At 40.5% G+C, this 20,878-nt stretch overlaps 1 protein-coding gene across 1 annotated transcript in view; it reads left to right on the top strand.

Moving 5' to 3' along the window:
* dnah12 (dynein, axonemal, heavy chain 12) overlaps positions 1-20,878 on the top strand; it is a 278,731-nt gene that overhangs the window by 100,306 nt on the left and 157,547 nt on the right. The window contains exons 20-23 of the mRNA XM_072582341.1: positions 2,105-2,299; positions 2,402-2,523; positions 8,070-8,352; positions 10,721-10,840. Coding sequence (XP_072438442.1) covers positions 2,105-2,299; positions 2,402-2,523; positions 8,070-8,352; positions 10,721-10,840 — 720 coding nt within the window. The remainder of the gene's footprint in view (positions 1-2,104; positions 2,300-2,401; positions 2,524-8,069; positions 8,353-10,720; positions 10,841-20,878) is intronic.

Genomic DNA, 20,878 nt, shown 5'->3' with positions numbered 1-20,878 from the left:
AGAAGATAAAGTAAGGGTGATCAAAGGTGCCCTGGCTTCCACATTTCTGCTGGAGCTTAGGTCTTTCCTTGAGTTGGTGAATTATTAGGAAAGCTAGTTTATAACCTGACCTCCATCTTGGCACCTTTACTCCTGCTATTGAAAAAGGATTAGTCTTGGAAATGGTCAGTTCCATTTTAAACTGCCATTGGGAATTAAAGGAGATGAAATAATTAGGACCATAATTATGTATTCTAATTGTTTCACTAACTGAGGGAAAAGGGCAAGGAGCTCAGAGAGAAGGCTTTCCCCAAATAAATAGCATGCTTGAATCTTAAATGAATACTTAGTTAACCCATAGGATGCTGAGACAATGATATTGCAATCATTTACATAACAGAATAAAATGCTTGGAGAGAGAATCAAGCTATTTAGAGTCATAGAGACATAGAGATGTACAGCACGAAAACAGACTCTTCCATCCAACTTGTCCATGCCAGCTAGATATCCCAACCCAATCTAGTCCCACCTGTCAGTACCCAGCCCGTATCCCTCCAAACCCTTCCTATTCATATACCCATTCAGATGCCTTTTAAATGTTGCAATTGTACCAGCCTCCACCACTTCCTCTGGCAGCCCATTCCACACATGCACCACCCTTTGTGTGAAATGTTGCCCGTTAGGTCTCTTGTATATCTTTCCCCTTCCACCCTAAACCTACGCCCTCTAGTTCTGGACTCCCCCACTCCAGGGAAAAGACCTAATCTATTTACCCTATCCATGCCCCTCATGATTTTATAAACCTTTATAAGGTCACCCATCAGCATCTGACATTCCAGGAAAAACAGCCCCAGCTATTCAACCTCTCCTTATAGCTCAAATTCTCTAACCCTGGCAACCTCTTTGTAAATCTTTTCTGAACCCTTTCACGTTTCACAACATCCTTCCGGCAGCAAGGAGACCAGGATTGCATGCATTATTCCAAAAGTGGCCTAACCAATGTCCTGTATAGCCGCAACATAACCTCCAAACTCCTATAGTCAATACTCTGACTAATAAAGGAAAGCATACCAAATGCCCTCTTCACTATCTTATCTACCTGCAACTCCACTTTCAAGGAGCTATGAACCTGCACTCCTCGGTCTCTTTGTTCAGCAACACTCCCTAGGACCTTACCATTAAGTATATAAGTCCTGCTAAGACTTGCTTTCCCAAAATGCAGCATCCTGCATCTATCTAAATTAAACTCCATCTGCCAATCCTCAGCCCATTGGCCCATCTGGTCAACATCCCCTTGTAATCTAAGGTAACCTTCTTTGCTGTCCACTATACCTCCAATTTTGGTGTCATCTGCAGACTTACTAACTATACCTCTGTTGCTAACATCCAAATCATTTACATAAATGATGAAAAGTAGTGGATCCAGCACCAATCCTTGTGGCACTCCACTGATCACAGGCCTCCAGTCTGAAAAAAAACCCTCCACCACCACCCTCTGTCAGTTCTGTATCCAAACGGCTAGTTCTTCCACTATTCCAAATCATCTAACCTTGCTAACCAGTCTACCATGAGGAACCTTGTCAATGCCCTACTGAAGTCCATATAGATCACATCTACCACTCTGCCCTCATCAATCGCCTTTGTTACTTCTTCAAAAAACTCAAATCAAGTTTGTACTATAAACATTTTTGCATAATGACTCTCAATGGTATTATAAAAAGAATACTTGAAATCTTTTTTATGAAGCTAATTATGCATTATTGATATCTCAGATTGATTGTAGGAGATATTGCTATGGGAAATTTTCTGTGTTAAAGAAATAGATAAACTTTTGCTACATTAGCATCAGAAGGCTTTTGTTTCATTTAGGCTGTAGTGGGCTGGATGAATATCTGAAAGTATAGCTCCAAGTTCTGAAGTACAGTTCCGAGAAAAAAATTGGAAATGAGAATATTTGCTTTCTTGATTACTGTGAGTGATCAAAGATAATACAAAGATCTTGCTCTGAAATAAATGGATCAATAATTATATGTACTGTTATCAATTCTCTCTAGGAATGTGGAGCACAATATTAAAATGCACTGTTTTAACACATTATTTTCTGCTTGACATCTTTATATTTAAGAATTGGGAGGAGCGCCTGATTCATGTTCAGGAAACCATTGATGAATGGTTGAAAGTACAAGCTCAATGGCTCTATCTAGACCCCATTTTTTCTTCTGAGGACATTATGCAACAGATGCCAGAAGAGGGGCGACTCTTCCAAACTGTGGACAGGAACTGGAAAGACATTATGAGACACTGTGTTAAGGATCCTAAGGTACACCCTGACGTAAATCGCTACCTCAAGATGTGGAAAGGATGACCAAGATTTATAATATGCTTGCTATAGATATTTTATTTAATATGTTCACCTTCATAGGTTCTGGCGGCAACATCTCTGACAGGATTACTGGGGAAACTCCAGGATTGCAATCGCTTGTTGGAGAAAATCATGAAAGGACTAAATGCCTATTTGGAGAAAAAACGGCTCTTCTTTCCTCGGTATTGTATATGCCATGATATTATCAAACTGTTAAAATGTTCTTAGAAGCTCTGCACATGTTTCTTTTAAAGTAGGCAGTGAATCATTGTTTAGCATTTAAAGTAAAACAATGAGGACATCCAACAACAGCATCAATAACTTGTATTTATTTCACCTCTTGAAAGTGGTAAAATATCCCAAGTCACTTCAAAGGAATATTAACAAGCAACATTTGATAGCAAGCTGTGTGGAAATGTCACATAACAATACTGTGAATATGTATGCACGTTATGAACTACAGTGCTTGACGAAGGCAATTCACCAGCACCTTCTCAAATGCAGTTAGAGTTGGGCAATGAATCTGTTCTTGCCAGCAATGTTTTCATCCTATGATTGGGTAGGAATAAAAATGGAATAGTGAACTAAAATCTTGGTCAAAAAGGTGGATAAATCTTATGTCCTTTTGTTCAAGTCTGAGTTACTTTGGATTTGTTGGACTCCTCCCCAACTCCCCCTTGCCCCCCTTCACAGGTTGAGCAACTTACCCAGTCCTTGTGTAGTTGCAGCAATTGTCAGCAGGGAATAGCTACAGCTCCAAACCACCCATCATCCAATGGCCTGGCAGAAAGAGCAGTCCAAACTTTGAAGGATAACTTGAAGAAACAGCCTACAGTCTTGCTAGATACCAAGATATCTCTTTGATTTTAGGATGACCCCACATGCAACTACAGGGATAGCTCTAGCAGAGTTGCTAATGGGGAGAAGACTCTGCACCAGATTAAGTCTAATCTTCCTGGACCTGGGGTGGGAGTGTGTGAAATGGCATCAGGAACACCAATTCTGGACATAAGGCTCCGTCAAGCAAGAGAGAAAGATGGATGTAGGGGACGCAGTTTGGGGCAAGAATCACAGAAATGGCTTCACATGGTGAGAGGCATGGTTGACACAAGGTCAGCACCAGTGATGTAACAAGTATGGGAAGGTGCAACAGACCTAGGCAAGGATGCAAGGGGGCAGTCTTAGAGTAAAGAGAAGACCTTTCAGGATGGCAATAAGGAGAAACCTCTTCGGCCAGAGAGTGGTGAATCTGTGGAATTCATTGCCACAGAAGGCTGTGGAGACCAGGTCATTAATTATATTTAAGACAGAGATACATAAATTCTTGATTGTCAAAGGGATGAAAGCTGCAAATTTGCAAGCAGTGCAGGAGCAAAACATGCCCTTCCACTCGGAGCAGTTGGAAAGGCTTCCATAACCCATGGGTTCACCCTCTCTGTCAAGCATTGTCTCAGAATCAGAGATGGGCCACCTCAAAGCCTTTGCCGCTGCTGGCAGAAGAGGTGAGTTCCTGTGCATTATACGTTGCCTGTATTAAATGCAGAGTCAGAGGAACCTGACTCAGTACTAAAACACCCCCCGAGGCTCTCCGAGTAAAAGGACTGGCCTATGTCCTTGGACTCAGAGGGGAAAGAGTAGTGATTGTAATGAGGTCAGCCAGCTGAACCTCACAAGATATGAGTTTCCTGATTGGAATTGTTAATCTGATCCAGTGAAAGATGAAGGAACCAAAGTAGGGTTACTAATTATGCTAATAACACAAAGCCAGGTAGGAAGATAAGTTATGAAAAGTGTGTAAAGTAGCTATGAAGGAATAGATAGTCTAAATAGTTGAGCTAAGATATGCAAGATTGTCTATAAAAATGTGGAGTTTGGCATTTTGATATGAAAATAAAGAAAAGCATATTATATAAATAGTGAGAGATTCAGAGTTCTGAGATGCATAGGGATCTGGGTATCCATGTGCTTGAACACAAAGGATAGGCAAGTAATTAGGAAAGTTAATAGAATGTTACAATTTATTACAAGAAGATGATTATAAAAGTAGGTTATAATTCAGTTAAAAGGGCCATTGGTGACACCACATCTGGAATATTGTGAACAGTATTGGTTTCCTTATCTAAGGAAGGATGTAAATGTGTTGGAATGAGTTCAAATAAGTTCTACCAAACCAATATCAGGAATGAGCAGGTTGTGTTATGATTGAACAGGCTAGGCTTGAACCTGTTGAAGTGTAGGATATGAAGTAACTTGGTTGAAACATAAATAATTCTGAGGGATCTTGACAAGGTAGATTTGGAAAGGATGTTTACTCTTGTCAGTATCTAGAATGAGGTAACACTTAAAAATAAGGGGTTTCCCATTCAAAGCAAATATGAGGCAAATTTCTGTCTCTATGATGATCATGAGTCTTTGGAATTTTGATGGCGAAAGCAAAGGTTTTGAATATTGTTAATACAAAGGTACATATATTCTTACAAGAGGCTTAGCAGGGGGTCATATTTCATCAGAGCTAAGTTGGAATGTGAAATTGTGATTGCAACTATATTAGCTTTGATTGTATTCAATGCTAGAGCAGACTCAAGGAGCTAAGTTGTCGACACTTGCTCTAACTTATATATTCTTATGAGTGTAGAAGAGGTAAAGTGAAAGAAAGAGAGCTTAAAAAGTACTAATAGGTATAGGCTTTGGCATGGAGCAACAGCCAAAATGTGCATGGTACAAAAATTTAAATTGCATCTTCCTGGTTACATGTAATGATTATGATGAGCATTGCTTGATGTTAAAAAGAGCACAGAGATGAGACAATAGAAGGGAGTCCAGAATAGGACTCAGAATTTCAAGGTAGTCCATAAAGCATTTAGAGTATCTATTTTTTCTACGATTTGTAGTTGAATCCAAGAAGCATCCAGACTTGGTCCTACCTTGGAGTGCAGGTTCATAGCTCCTTTAAAGTGAATTGCAGATAGATAGGATAGTGAAGAAGGTGTTTGGTATGGTTTCCTTTTTTGGTCAGAATATTAAGTACAGGAGTTAGGAGGTCATGATGCGGCTCTACAGGACATTGGTTAGGTGTGCAATTCTGGTCTCCTTCCTATCAGAAAGATGTTGTGAAACTTGAAAGGGTTCAGAAAAGATTTACAAGGATGTTGCCAGGGTTGGAGGATTTGAGCTATAGGGAGAGGTTGAATAGGCTGGGGCTGTTTTCCCTGCAGCGTCAGAGGCTGAGGGGTGACCTTATAGAGGTTTACAAAATTATGAGGGGCATGGATAGGGTAAATAGGCAAAGTCTTTTCCCTGGGGTCAGGATTCCAGAACTAGAGGGCATAGGTTTAGGGTGAGAGGGGAAAGATATAAAAGAGACCTAAGGGCAACTTTTTCACTCAGATGATGGTATGGAATGAACAGCCAGAGGAAGTGGTGGAGGCTGGTACAATTGCAACATCTAAAAGGCATCTGGATGGGTATATGAATAGGAAAGGTTTGGAGGGATATGGGCCAGGTGCTGGCAGGTGGAACTAGATTGGGTTGGGATATCTGGTTGGCATGGACGAGTTGGACCAAAGGGTCTGTTTCCGTGCTGTACATATCTATGACTCTATGACTCAAGCATTATTTCAACCGTAGCTTTGTTTAACCAAACTAATTGATCATCCCATGTTGAAGTTTAATGGATATTTTCAACTTGTACCAAAGTGGACGTGAAGTTGGAGCAATGTCTATCCTACCTACTTGAGTCCAATATAAAGAGGATCAAACCATTTCCAATCTTGGGCTTTATCAGCATAACTCAGGCAATTTGCTAAATGGTCAATGAGCACTTGAGAGCAACCCACCTCACAGGATTGCAAGAAATCTAGTACATACATGGTCAAGCAAAATTGGAAATGACCAACCAGATTTGTAGTTGGGCGTGAGGTGTGGTTGAGGAGGGGAAACAGACACACCAATGAAGTACTCACCCCGTGGCCAAAGTGGTCAACAGAAATTTTGTTGGATCAAAAAAAGTATTCTTTCTGAGACACTAATTTTTATATTTAAGTTACTTATTATCTATTTCAGATAAGGATTCTCTATAATCATGTATAGGCCCATCTGAAAATGGAATAAGGTTGGTTTTGGATGACCAAGACACTCCAATTACCCTGAGAAGCTACCTTCTTGAACTACTGCTGTCCATGTGACCATAGACCTACCCATACCAGTAGGAAAGGAGATCCAGGATTTTGAGCCATTGACAGTGAATGAATAACAATCTTATTCCATTGATCAAGATGGTGTATTGCTTGGGGGGTCTTGCAGGTGCTGAAGTTCCCAATTATCTGCTGTCCTTCTAGTTGGTAGATGTTGCAGACTTGAAAGGTGCTATCTATTGAGCCTGGATGAGTTGTTGCAGTGCACCTTATACATTATGCCTTTGGTAGAAGGAGTGATTACTGATGATGTAAGACAGGATTCCAATCAAGAGGGCTGCTTTTCCTGATAGTGTTAGCTCCCTGAATGCTGTTGAAGCTGCATTTATCCAAGAAAATGAATAGTATTCCATCGTATGTCTGACCTGTGCATTGTAAGTGGTGAACAGGTTTTGAGTCAGGAGGCAGATTATTCATTGCAGAATTCCTAGTCTCTGACCTGCTGTAGTAGCCAGAGTATTTATATTGGTGACCCATTTCGATTTCTGGTTAACACCAGGATATTGGTATTAGGGACTCAGTGGTCATGCCATTGAATGTCAAAGGGCAATGGTTCGATTCTTTCTTGTTTGAGATGATCATTTCTTGGCCTTTATTTGGCATGAATGTTACTTGCTGCTTATCAGCCTAAGCCTGAATGGACTTGGACTGCTTTAGTAACTAAGGAGTTGTGAATGATGTTGAATGCTATTCTTGCAAATATTTTCATTTCCTTCCTAAATTATCATGGTGAGAATTGGACACAATACTGTATTTAACCTCAGACCAGTGATTTACAAAGGTTTGCTTTAAATTCCTAGTTTTAGTATGCAATATCTCTATTTATAAAGAACACGATCCCATATGTTGTATGAGCAGTCTAACCAAATCTACTAGGTAAAAACAATGACTGCAGATGCTGAAAATCAAATACTGGATTAGTGGTGCTGGAAGAGCACAGCAGTTCAGGCAGCATCCAACGAGCAGCGAAATCTACTGTCTACCTTGGTGTATGGACATGCCAATAAATTGGTGACACCATCCTGTTTAAGTGCAGGAACCTATAGAGCCTGCTTGGTCTAGTGTAATAGTGGAAAACCACTTCCTGGTTGAACTATACATCTCTTGTTAACAAGATATAGTTTATTACATTGTTACCACTAACATTAATATGATAGAGATTATTATGGTGTCTTGGAGGAGGATCGAATTTTGGTTCTCACACCTTCAAGGTCACAAGCTGTTCTGTCAATAAGTCCATATGAAATCATCATTATGGGTGGTGCTTATTACTAAAACTTTCAGATCCTTTCAGACCCTCATAAAATTCCATAAATCTTCCTCAACTTGCTCTGCCTCTTTCAGTGGTTTGTGCACAATAATAATATAAAATATAGTATATATTTTCACATACAAATTTGTCCTTTCGTGGCTGTGATTTTCTCTGACAGTTGTATTTGTAAAGCCCTGTGTAACTTTTTTTAAATTAAGTGTTCATACATGAAGTGTACTGATGAAACTGGAGTATATTAATGTTCTATGCTTAATGTTTCTAGGTTTTTCTTTCTTTCTAATGACGAGATGCTAGAGATCCTTTCAGAAACTAAGGATCCATTAAGAGTACAACCTCATTTGAAGAAATGTTTTGAGGGTATTAGCAAATTGGAATTTCTTCCCAATCTGGACATTATTGCAATGTTCAGTAGTGAAGGTGAACGAGTTGAATTGATTCAAAAGATTAGCACTTCTGAAGCTCGTGGTGCTGTTGAAAAATGGCTGGTACAAGTGGAAGACATTATGCTAAGGAGTATACATGAAGTTATTGAGCGATCACAACAGGTATAACTTCATTTTTCAACTTCTAGCAGTGGTTCACATAAATGGGATTAGAATGTTCAGCAAGTCAAGATAATATGGCACTATTTTTCATCATTTGTTTTCAAAATTTGTCATTGCTCAAAACAAAGCAATTTTTAAAAGACCATGGTTAAGTATAATTTGATAAATTCACCTATGTATTTTTCAGAAATATGTTAGTTTGATACTTGCCCATTCAGTTTTTCAGTATCTTTTCCTTCTTTCAGTTTATTCTTTTCTATATCAGACTATATATGCTATAATACACAGTACACTAATGATTAGCTGATAGTGAGTATTGGATCATGTCATGTCAATTGAACCAATTCTCATTAAAACATTGATTGATTTTTGATTTTGGTGGAACATATTCCTGTTATGATCCACCTAAAAATAATGCTTGTTAAGTCAGAAAACTGGCTTCACAGATCATAATTTTAATTTTTCTGTTTGGTTACCATGGTGGTTAGTCCCTGAAACCTAGTCATGCAGGGTTACAAATGTTCTTTAACAAAAGAATACAAGTTTAGCTTAGATTCCCTACAGTGTGGAAACAGGTCCTTCAGCCTAACAAGTCTACACCGACCCTCCGAAGAGAAACCCACCCAGACCCATTCCCCCCTGACTAATGCACCTAACACTACGGGCAATTTAGCGTGGCCAATTCACCTAACCACATCTTTGGGCTGTGGGAGGAAACCCACGCAGACATGGGGAGAATGTGCAAACTCTACACAGACAGTTGCCCAAGGCTGGAATTGAACCCACGTCCCTGGTGCTGTGAGGCAGCAGTGCTAGCCACTGAACCACCGTGCCGCCCTAATTACATGAAAGAAAAAGAAACAAATGATTTTTTAAAAGACAGTTTAGAAAGATCTTAACATAAATAACAAAACAATTCTCAACCTGTTTCTAGCAATATCTGTTATATTACATAAATTCCTCAGAGTTCCTCAAAATAATATTCCTCCTAATTTCTTACTTAACTGACTATATGCAGTTTTATTTCTGGGACTACTAAAACAGTTTTATGGTTTATTTCCAATTCTGACAACTTGAAAACTTCTGTAGAAACTTTCACAACTTACAGATTTCACAAACTAAAGCACTTCTGCTGGAGTGATTGTCCTTCAGAATTGAATTCTGATGGCATGGCCTGTACAGGGAGATTTGGATGCTGCCTGAACTGCTGTGCTCTTCCAGCACCACTAATCCAGAATCTGTACAGGGAGACCCTGGGTTTGAGAGCTAATCTGTGCTGAGTTAGCTGATCTGAATGTAAAGTACAAATGATCTCAGTCCCCCTGGTTCACAAAGAATAAAACTGGCTTAGTCATTATACAGCACCCTCTACAGGAAGTACTTTTAAATAAATGGTAAATCAGAATTCAGCTTGAGTGGTGAAGGAATAGTCTTTGTAATATTTTACTACATTATTGGCACAAATATGACTTTAGCCTTTGTCTTGCAAAATCTTTGTACTGATCAAAGTATGAAAAAGTTTCAGTGACACTGAATAAAACATATTCACATTACTTCACCTGTATCTCCTCCAATCTTGTTTATTGTATTCGCTGCACCCAATGTGGCCTACTCTATATTGGAGAGACTAAAAGCAGATTGGGTGACCACTTTGCAGAACACCTTCAGTCCATATACAAGCATGACCCTGATCTTTTTATAGCCAGTCCTTTTAACACATGCCCACTTGTCTGTCCTCGGCATGCTACAATGCTCCAGTGAATCGCAATGCAAAGTGGAGGAGCAACATCTCATCTTCGAACTAGACAGTTTACAAGCTCTGTGCTCAATGTTGAGTTTAACACCTTCAAATTGTGAACCCATTCCTTCCCTTTCTTTTACCTTTGCTTGTTACATTCTCCGTCACCCTTTCTTCCCTTCCCCACTCCAGTGGGACCATCTGTTCTTTCCAGTCTGGCAGTCAGACACATCATTGTTATGCCATTCTCACATTCCAATCATCTAATCTGAACTGTCAACATCCTTTCTGCCCTAGCACTCCAACCATTCCCCCTACAACTCCACATATGTTGTCCCCTCCACACTTCATTTCCGCTCTAATGAAGAGTCACCTAGACTCAAAACATTACCCTCCTTTCTGTCCATAGATGCTGCCTTATCATTATTTCAGCTTGACAACAGGATACTGAGAGCCATGAGAAAAATCCTGCTTACCATTAACTGAAATGTCCTTTGTCAGTAATGCTTTCTTTATCAAATATATAGCATGTTTAAGTTTATAAAAGAGAAGTATTTTGCATTAAGTAGATGGGAGCACAGCAGTATGTCATGTTTTTTTTAAATGATACCTATTTTTAAATTATCGTAGGATTATCCAGTGAATAACAGAACAGATTGGGTGGTAAGTTGGCCTGGCCAGGTCGTCATTTGTGTATCTCAGATGTTCTGGACCGCAGAGGTGGAGTCTGCAATCCGAAATGGCTCACAGGTAAAAAGAGTTTTGGAGGTCCTTTTTAGAAATAAAAAGGATTCTGAATCATTTCCTAATATTCTTTATGGTAAGTTATTCAAAGTGACGGTGGTCCAATGCAATAAATAGACAATAGACAATAGACAATAGACAATAGATGCAGGAGTAGGCCATTCTGCCCTTCGAGCCTGCACCGCCATTCAATATGATCATGGCTGATCATTCCTAATCAGTATCCTGTTCCAGCCTTATCTCCATACCCCTTGACTCCACTATCTTTAAGAACTCTATCCAATTCTTTCTTAAATGAATCCAGAGACTGGGCCTCCACTGCCCTCTGGGGCAGAGCATTCCACACAGCCACCACTCTCTGGGTGAAGTAGTTGCTCCTCATCTCTGTCCTAAATGGTCTACCCCGTATTTTTAAGTTGTGTCCTCTGGTTCGGCATTCCCCCATCAACGGAAATATGTTCCCTCCTGCCAGAGTGTCCAGTCCTTTCATAATCCTATACGTTTCAATCAGATCCCCTCTCAGTCTTCTAAACTCAAGGGTATACAAGCCCAGTCGCTTCAGTCTTTCCGTGTAAGGCAATCCTGCCATTCCAGGAATTGACCTCGTGAACCTACGCTGCACTCCCTCAATAGCCAGAATGTCTTTCCTCAAATTTGGAGACCAGAACTGTACACAGTACTCCAGGTGTGGTCTCACCAGGGCCCTGTACAGCTGCAGAAGCACCTCTTTGCTTCTATACTCAATCCCTCTTGTTATGAAGGCCAGCATGCTATTAGCCTTCTTCACGACCTGCTGTACCTGCATGCTTGCCTTCATTGACTGGTGGACAAGAACACCCAGATCTCTCTGAACAGCCCCTTTACCTAATTTGATACCATTGAGGTAGTAATCTGCCTTCCTGTTCTTGCCACCAAAGTGGATAACCAGACATTTATCCACATTAAACTGCATCTGCCATGCATCTGCCCACTCACCTAACTTGTCCAGGTCACCCTGTAATCCCCTAACATCCTCATCACATTTCACTCTACCACCTAGCTTTGTGTCATCAGCAAATTTGCTAATGTTATTGCTGATACCATCTTCTATATCATTTACATATATTGTAAAAAGCTGCGGTCCCAGCACGGATCCCTGCGGTACCCCACTGGTCACTGCCTGCCATTCCGAAATGGAGCCGTTAATCACTACCCTTTGTTTCCTATTAGCCAACCAATTCTCTATCCAATCTAGTACTTTGCCCCCAATCCCGTGCGCCCTAATTTTACTCACTAACCTCTTGTGTGGGACTTTATCAAAAGCTTTCTGAAAGTCCAGGTACACTACATCCACTGGATCTCCCTCGTCCATCTTCCGAGTTACATCCTCAAAAAATTCAAGAAGATTAGTCAAGCATGATTTCCCCTTCATAAATCCATGCTGACTCTGTCCTATCCTGTTACTATTATCCAGATGTGCCGTAATTTCATCCTTTATAATAGACTCCAGCATCTTTCCCACCACTGAGGTCAGACTAACTGGTCTATAATTTCCTGCTTTCTCCCGCCCACCCTTCTTAAAAAGTGGCACAACATTAGCCACCCTCCAATCCTCAGGAATCGACCCCGATTCTATTGAACTCTGGAAAATAATCACCAGCGCATCCACGATTTCCCGAGCCACCTCCTTCAGTACCCTGGGATGCAGGCCATCAGGTCCCGGAGACTTATCAACCTTCAGACCTAACAGTCTCTCCAACACCAAATCCTGGCAAATAGAAATTCCCTTAAGTTTAGGTCCTTCAGCCACTGTTACCTCAGGGAGATTGCTTGTGTCTTCCCCAGTGAACACAGATCTGAAGTACCCATTTAATTCCTCTGCCATTTCTTCGTTCCCAGTAATATATTCCCCTGCTTCTGTCTTCAAGGGCCCAATTTTTGTCCTAACCATTTTTTTGCCTTGGACATACCTAAAAAAGCTTTTACTATCCTCCTTTATATTCTTGGCCAGTTTACCTTCGTACCTCATTTTTTCTCTGCGTATTTCCTTCTTACTAATCCTCTGTTGTTCTTTAAAAGCTTCCCAGTCCTCCGTTTTCCCATTTATCTTCGCTAAGTTATACTTTTTCTCTTTTAACCTTATATGTTTCTTTACTTCCCTCGTCAGCCACGGCCGCCCATGTCTCCTCCTGGGATCTTTCTTCCTTTTAGGAATGAACTGATCCTGCATCTTCTGCATCATACACAGAAATATCCGCCATTGTTCCTCCACGGTCTTCCCTGTTAAGGTATTGAACCATTGAACTTTGGCCAGTTGCTCCCTCATAGCTCCATATTTCCCTTTATTCAACTGAAATATTGTCACTTCAGATTGTACCCACTCCCTCTCAAATTGCAGATTGAAGCTTATTGTATTATGGTCACTACTTCCCAATGGCTCCTTCACTTCGAGGTCACTGACCAATTCTGGTTCGTTACACAATACCAGATCCAGAATCGCCTTATCCCTGGTCGGCTCCAGCACCAGCTGCTCTAAAAATCCATCTCTGAGGCACTCCACAAAGTCTCTTTCTTGAGGCCCGATACCATCCTGATTCTCCCAGTCTACCTGCATGTTAAAATCCCCCATAACAACTGTAGGTATCGTGACAGCTACAAAGTAAGCAGCCATTGACCTACATGATTTGTTGGAAGTGATCATTCACAAATAAACATTAATAGAATGGTCACATCTTCACTCCTTTTTTAATATTCTTAAAGGACCATTTGGTCAGGCATGTTTTCAAGGATGCTGGCAAAAGAGTAGCATTAAAGCCTTTAACATCAATCACAGCAAGTCAGATACTCCAACTGACGATCAATAATAAACTGTGCATTTGAGGTGGCTGCCACAATGCCACATGGTTCCAGAAACTCCAAAGCAGATGCTAGCCCTTCAAACAAGGCGTCAGAAGAAATGATCCCATATCACCAGTGACTTACTTAACACCCATCAAGAGCTGGTTTGTTCAGCCATAGAGAAAAGTGCAGCAGAAGATCTTATCCAATCTCATCAAAGGCTGGATATGTTCCAGGCATCCCAAGTGACTTACTTGGGCTACAGAATCTACAAGACCTGGGTGGCCCTTACAGAATGTTCTATTCCTATTGGAAGATAGAGTGACAGCGATCATAGGTGCCCCCAGCTCCCACTTTTTTCCTGAGCTTAGGTCTATTTTGGGTAGTGAATTAATACAGAAAATTCATAAGTAACCTGGTCTCCATCTTGGCACCATTACACCTGCTATTGAGAAAGGGTCAGCCTTGGAAGCAGTCACGTAGCCAAGAAGTTGTCTTTAGGAGAAGGAAAAAGCAGCTATTGTCATCTAAGGTGTTGGCCCACTACAATCTGAAGCACTGACTTGTGATGCCTCCCCATATGGTATCAGGGTAGTGTTAGCTTACTAATGGCCCAATGGAGAGGAACGCCTGATAGCATATGCTTCCTGGACTTTGGCTGATGCAGAATGCAAATGCGCCCAGATAGAAAGGAAGGTTTGGTGGTCATCTTTGGTGTAAGAAAATTCCACCAATACCTTTATGGATATAAATTTGTAATAGTAATGGACCACCAAGTAGCTAGGGCTATATAAAGAAGACAAGGCTGTGCCACCCATAGCTTCTGTTAGAATTCAGCTGTGGGCCTTTATTCTCTGTGCTTTATTCTCAAGTTGGAACACTCTCAAGGAGGCCAAGTCACAAATGCAGGTGTCTTGAACCGCCTTCCACTGGCAGATACACCACCACTGGTGCTTATCCTGGAAGAGTCCATTCTGATTTTAAACTTATTCGACACCCTCCTAGTCACTGCTGATAATATCTGACTATGGGCACAAATAGGTCCCAATCTGGCAAAACTAAAACACCTGATGATAATGGGGAAAGCAAAAGGGCCACCACAATCAGAATTTAAATCTTTCTGGACCCAGTGAGACCATATCACCGTAGAGGATGGCATAATGAGAGAGCAAGAGTGATTGTCCGAGGAGAAGTTGCCACTAGATACTAGCTGAATTCCACCAGATTCATCCAGGGTCATCTTTGGTGTGAGAAATTTCCACCAATATCTTTATGGATAGGTTTGTAATAGTAATGGACCACCAAGTAGCTAGGACTACATAAAGAAGACAAACAAAAATATTGGCAAGAAGTTATGTCTGGTGTCTAAGATAGGATACTGACATAGTTGCATTGGTCCCAGAGTGGTAACAAGAATAAAAATTACTGCCAGCAGTTCCGCCACATTCATGGGAATGGTCGGGTAAACCCTGGACTCAGTTACACGTCGACTATACCAGTCCTTTCATAGGCTCAATGTTCTTGGTCATTGTGGGTGCCCTTTCAAAGTGACTAGATATGCATAAATTTCATTCATAATTTCAGAGATGATGATTGAAAAGCTGTGAGCATCATTCATGATACACAGATTCATGGTCATTGACAATGGGGCATAATTTACCCCATTCGAGTATTTCCTAGAGTCAAACGGCATTCAGCATGTTCGGACAGTTCCACACCATCCATCGTCCAATGGTCTGGTGGAAATAACAGTCCAAACATTGAAGGCAGGCTGAAAAAAAAGACTACAGCTTCACTTGATACCAAGCTGTCCTGGTTCCTGTTTGATTATAGACCCACCCAACATGTAACTACAGTGACAGCTCCAGCAAAGTTATTGTTGGGGAGAGGACTCTGCATCAGATTAAACCTGATATTCCCGGACAACATCAGGAATGCCAATGGGCCACATACCTCCTGTATATGAGAGAGACAGTTTCTGGTGTCGAAAACACGGAAATGTCCTGCATGGGTACGAGGCAATATCGATGCGAAGACAGATTCTGTGACGTAAAAAGTTCAGGTAGATGAGGTGGTCCTGAACAGGTGTGTGGATCATCTGAAAGCTGCTACCTCGCAAACAGGGCAGGAGAAAAACATTACTGGCCCCTCAGCTAGAAAGGCTGTCAGAAACTGTGGGCTCCCCCTGCCATCTAGCATGGAAGAAACTTCAGAGTCCGAGATGGATGCAGCCTTTATACTGTTACTACCTGAAGAAGAGAAGGAATTCCTCCTGAGATGATCCGAACGCAAGAGACAGGCTATGATTCAATATATGCCAACGTGTCCAAGTCAGAGGAACCATCCCAGGAAAAATACAGGCCTGCATCCCTGGGCTTAGAGGGAGGGATGTAGTGATTGGAACCAAGTTGGCCAGGTGGATCTTGTTGAGTATGAGATCCCTGGATGGGGCTGTTGACCTGGGCCAATCAGGGATCACTGGCTGACAGATGTAAACCGGAGCTGAAAATGTGTTGCTGGAAAAGCGCAGCAGCAACACATTTTCAGCAACACATTTTTCCAGCAACACATTTTCAGCTCTGATCTCCAGCATCTGCAGTCCTCACTTTCTCCTCGAAGATGTAAACCGGAATCTTAGAAAACTTCCTCACCCTAAAGACCAGTTTTGACCTAATTAGACAGAGTCTATGTACTGTGCGCATGTAAATAAAGGGTGACTTGGTGACAGGTTACTGGTGTCTGTGCAGTTATTTTAATAAGCTATTATAGGTATCTGGCAGAGCTGCTGTTTCTTGGATCTTTGATACTTGACACTCATCTAAATACATCTTAAGAGTTGCTCCAATATTAGTCGAGAATCTTTTCATAAATAAGATTTCCCTTACATTCTGGAAATTTCTTTCTGCACTAAATTATTCTCTTTTTTTATATTTCTCTTTTTCTTGAAAATTGCACTAATGTCTGATTAGATTTCTCTCTTTTAGGAATGAATTCTAATTGACAAGCTCATAAGAATGCTCCTTTCTGAGTTTAATTGTCTTCAGATTGTTGTTCTGGTAAATTGGCACATGCATTCAGAACTTACCTGTCAAAATACTCAGAATGAATCAGAATCCAAACATCTTTTGGCAACTTCATCTTCCTAACCACCTTTTCAGTTGGGTTAAATATCTTTCCACTGTATCTTCTATAAGTTTAGGCACTGAACACAGATTTTAGTAAAATCAAATCTCTCACTGGAATCAAAATCATTGTCTGATCCTTTCCTTTCTTCATTTATTATTTTCTCTATTGATGCCTTGTTATCTGATTTCACAATCTCTTTGCAGTTCAATTTTTAAATAAATTCCATACCCCTTTCCATTGTTATTTCTTCCCTTTTTCTTCAAATTCGAGTCCTTTTGTTTCCCTTGCTCTCTCAAGTTTCTCTTTCATTTCTGACTGATTCTTAGTTCACCCCAGTGTGGCATCACAATTTCAGCTTCCTTTCATTTTAATCCTAAATGGTTGGTAATCAGTTTAAGCATCATACCCAATAAGATCCTGCTTATATTTCTACTGCCAATATTTCCACTAACTTTCTCAATCTAGCCTTAATCAAAAAAATTTGAATAGCTCACTGTTGATATATTCTATACCCAGAAAAATCTTCACAACTGTTAAAGCAACTTTGAAATTCCAGTCAATGTAATAAACATCACTATATACAGTACCTCCCTGTGATAGATTTTTTTGCAAGATTCACAGATTCCTCATAAACTCACTTAGTGCCTATCTCACCAAAAGCCTTCAAATTATTATGATTTCAGTTGATAGAAATAGTGGACAAGTTAGATCTCAGAGAAAAACCCAGATTGATAGACCAAATTTTTATTTTTGAAGTTTGTTTGCCACGATGGTCAGTCATTGAATATATTCATATGTGGCAGCAATGTTCTTTCAATAAAATAACTGAAGTTTATTATAGAAAGGGAAATAAAACAAAGGTATACTTCTAAAACAATTTAGAAAGCTCTTAATGTAAACAGCAAAATGTTGGCACATAGTTACTTTGTAAATGGCAATACACAGTCAGCAAGGTAAGTTGGTTTTAGGCAGAGGTTACCAGAAGTCTGTGATAACATTTTTGAATAAGCACACATTTCTGATATCTTGGATCAAATTTTACCATCTGTTAAGCTGTGTGAGCAATGGTGAATGGCATGGGAATTGTGGTGAAAATGAAAAGATGTTGATGTTGAAAAGAAAATGTTCTATTTTCCCCTTAAGATTTTGATGGTTAGATGTGAATCTGATGGATAAAGAGGAAGCAATAGATATAATGTGTTTGCGTTTCTATAAGGCATTCAATAAGGTACCACACATATGTCTTCTGATGTAAGCACGAGAGAAAAGAGAGTGCAAGAGAAAAGGGAGGGCAGAGAGAGTACAAGAGAAAAGGGAGGGCAGAGAGAGTGCAAGAGAAAAGGGAGGGCAGAGAGAGTACAAGAGAAATGGGAGGGAAGAGAGTAGCATATTAGTATCAATAGAGGTTTGGCTAACTTGGACAAAGTTGGGATAAAGAAAGCATTTTGTCTCTGATCTCTTTCTCTGCAACATCTCTACAGCTGTAACACTCTATCCTGCACTCTATTCTACTACCCTGATGCACTGAATGTGATATGATCTGCCTGTATAGCATGCTAAACAACACTTTTCTAGATACATGTGACAACAGTAACTCAAGCTCAACCTCAAACTTTAACTAATGGAGTGCCACAGAATTCAGTGCCAGGGCCACAAGCTACAATTATTTACAATATACATTAATGACTTGGATGATGAAAGTAAAGGTACAATCATCAAGTTTGCAAATGACACAAAAATGGTTGTGGAGGCAAGTAAGAGGATGACACAAAGAGTCTTCAGACCGATATTGACAGGTTAAGTAAGTGGGCAAAAACTTGACAGATGGAATATAATGTTAAATGTACGGTGCGCACTTTGGCAAGAAAAATAAAAGACCTGAAATGGAGAAAAGCTGCAGAAACTGCAGCACCTGGGGATTTGGAGGTCCTAATGCATCAATTACAAACAGTTAGCATTCAAGTTCAGCAGAATTAAAGAAGCAAATGGACTGTAAGCCTTTATTTCAAAGAGAATGGATTTTAAAAATAGTGAGGTCTTGCTAGTACTATATAAAACACTAGTCAGATCACACCTGAAATACTGTGAAGCATTCATCGCTTATCTAAGGAAAGATGTACTGGCATTGGAGGCAGTGCAGAGACGGTTCCCTAAGTTGATCCTGCATTTGGAGAGATTTTCTTTTGAGGAGACGTTAAGCAGGTTACATTTGTACTCATTGGAGTGTAAAAAAACAGGAGAAGATCTTATTGAAAAGCAGAAGATTCTTGTCAAGTCCCTTGACAAGATGTATGTAGAGAGGTGTTTCCCTTTTTGGAAGCATCTCGGACAAGTGACCATAATATTAGATTAAAGGATTGACCATTTAAGATGAAGATAAGGAGGAATTTCTTTTTCTTAGAGGATAGTCATCTGTGGGACTCTAATGTAGAGGGCTGTTGAGGCTGGGTTGTTAAGTATGTACAAATCTGACATAGATGTTTACCAGTTAAGGAATCAAAGGTCACTGGGATAAGGCAGGAAAGTTGAACTGAGAAATATCAGATCAGTCATAATCTCTGCATCACCTGTGGGACTCTTAATGTAGAGGGCTGTTGAGGCTGGGCAGTTAAGTATATTCAAGTCTGACATAGATGTTTAATCAGTTAAGGAATCAAGAGTCATGGGGATAAGGCAGGAAAGTTGAATTGAGAAATATCTCAGTCATAATCTCTGTACCATGGAGCAGATTCATTGGGCTGCATGGTGTACTGCTCCTACATCTATGGTTTTATGGTTGCTAGTTTGAGGTTTACAAAATCATGAGGGGCATGGATAGGATAAATAAACAAAATCTTTTACATGGGGTCAGGGAGTCCAGAACTAGAAGGCATAGGTTTAGGGTGAGAGGAGAAAGATATAAGGGGCAACTTTTTCACACAGAGGGTAATACGTGTATGGAATGAGCTGCCAGAAGAAGTGGTGGAGGCTAGTACAATTGCAACATTTAAAAGGCATTTGGATGGGTATATGAATAGGAAGGGTTTGGAGGGATATGGGCCAGGTGCTGGCAGGTGGGACTAGATCCGAAAGGTCTGTTTCCATGCTGTACATCTCTATGACTCTGGTATGGGATGAGCACCGTATTCCTGTGGACTTGTATCTTGTCATTAGGTAATCTTATATCATTTATATGCAATTCGGGATTCTTGCATGCACTGATGAGAAACTAGATGATGCTAATTCCTGACTTGAAAGTCAGAGCGGTTACCTGACAGATGCAACTTGCCACTTGCTTCTTCAGACCTCATTTTCATGTCCCCTTACCAGCATCTCATTGCACGCTCCCAGGCAGCAACCACATCCACCCTCTGTACTGAAGTCAACATTAGCAAAACTTCAGCCTCACTAAATCATTATGACCACCCTCAGACTTATATATAACATCGTTCAGCACTTCAGTACTACACTTGAAACTCATGGTCATTTTACATTGCAATATTCTTATCAAGTTATTGTGCATGCAGACACAACTGCTCCTCATGCATCTGCACAGGAGGCATCTCAGGGCTCTTAGCTTACTGTCTTAGCACTTACTCACTTTATGTTTGCTTGGCACTCTCAGTAATTCTGCCTTGTCCTGCTTCTTAGCATTTTGCCACTTCATGCAGAACCTACAGGCTCACAGCATCTCTGATTTGACATGCTTCTTAGCACAGACAGAACACCAGATAGATTGTCATGGTTGATGGTACTGAATAGTCAAGGATTGGACATGTTGGCGTGTGGTATCATGCAATGTCAATGTCACTTCTACAACATGTAGCAACAGGTCACGTGGCAAATGTTCTTCAGCCAGATCTTCATGTCTGAAAGTCGAAGGGGAATAGTCCTTAGTGGATTGAACGTGCATAACAGTCAATCAGGAAGATGCCATTGCATTCATTCAAAGCCATCATTTGATTTCAGTCCAAGGGTTGACAATGGTTAGTTAGATGCCTAGTTGGGTCTGGTGATGAATGTCCTTCCATTCCAGGGTTTCAGCAATGCTCACTCCTGTAAATCAAGTCCAATTAGTCCAGGGATCATAGATGCATCAGTCAGGGAACTGTAGATATATCA

This window comes from Chiloscyllium punctatum, chromosome 12 (assembly GCF_047496795.1).
Source record: "Chiloscyllium punctatum isolate Juve2018m chromosome 12, sChiPun1.3, whole genome shotgun sequence".
Taxonomy (NCBI): domain Eukaryota; kingdom Metazoa; phylum Chordata; class Chondrichthyes; order Orectolobiformes; family Hemiscylliidae; genus Chiloscyllium; species Chiloscyllium punctatum.
Note: the sequence above shows the minus strand (reverse complement) of the source record. Positions and strands in the feature narration are given on the sequence as shown.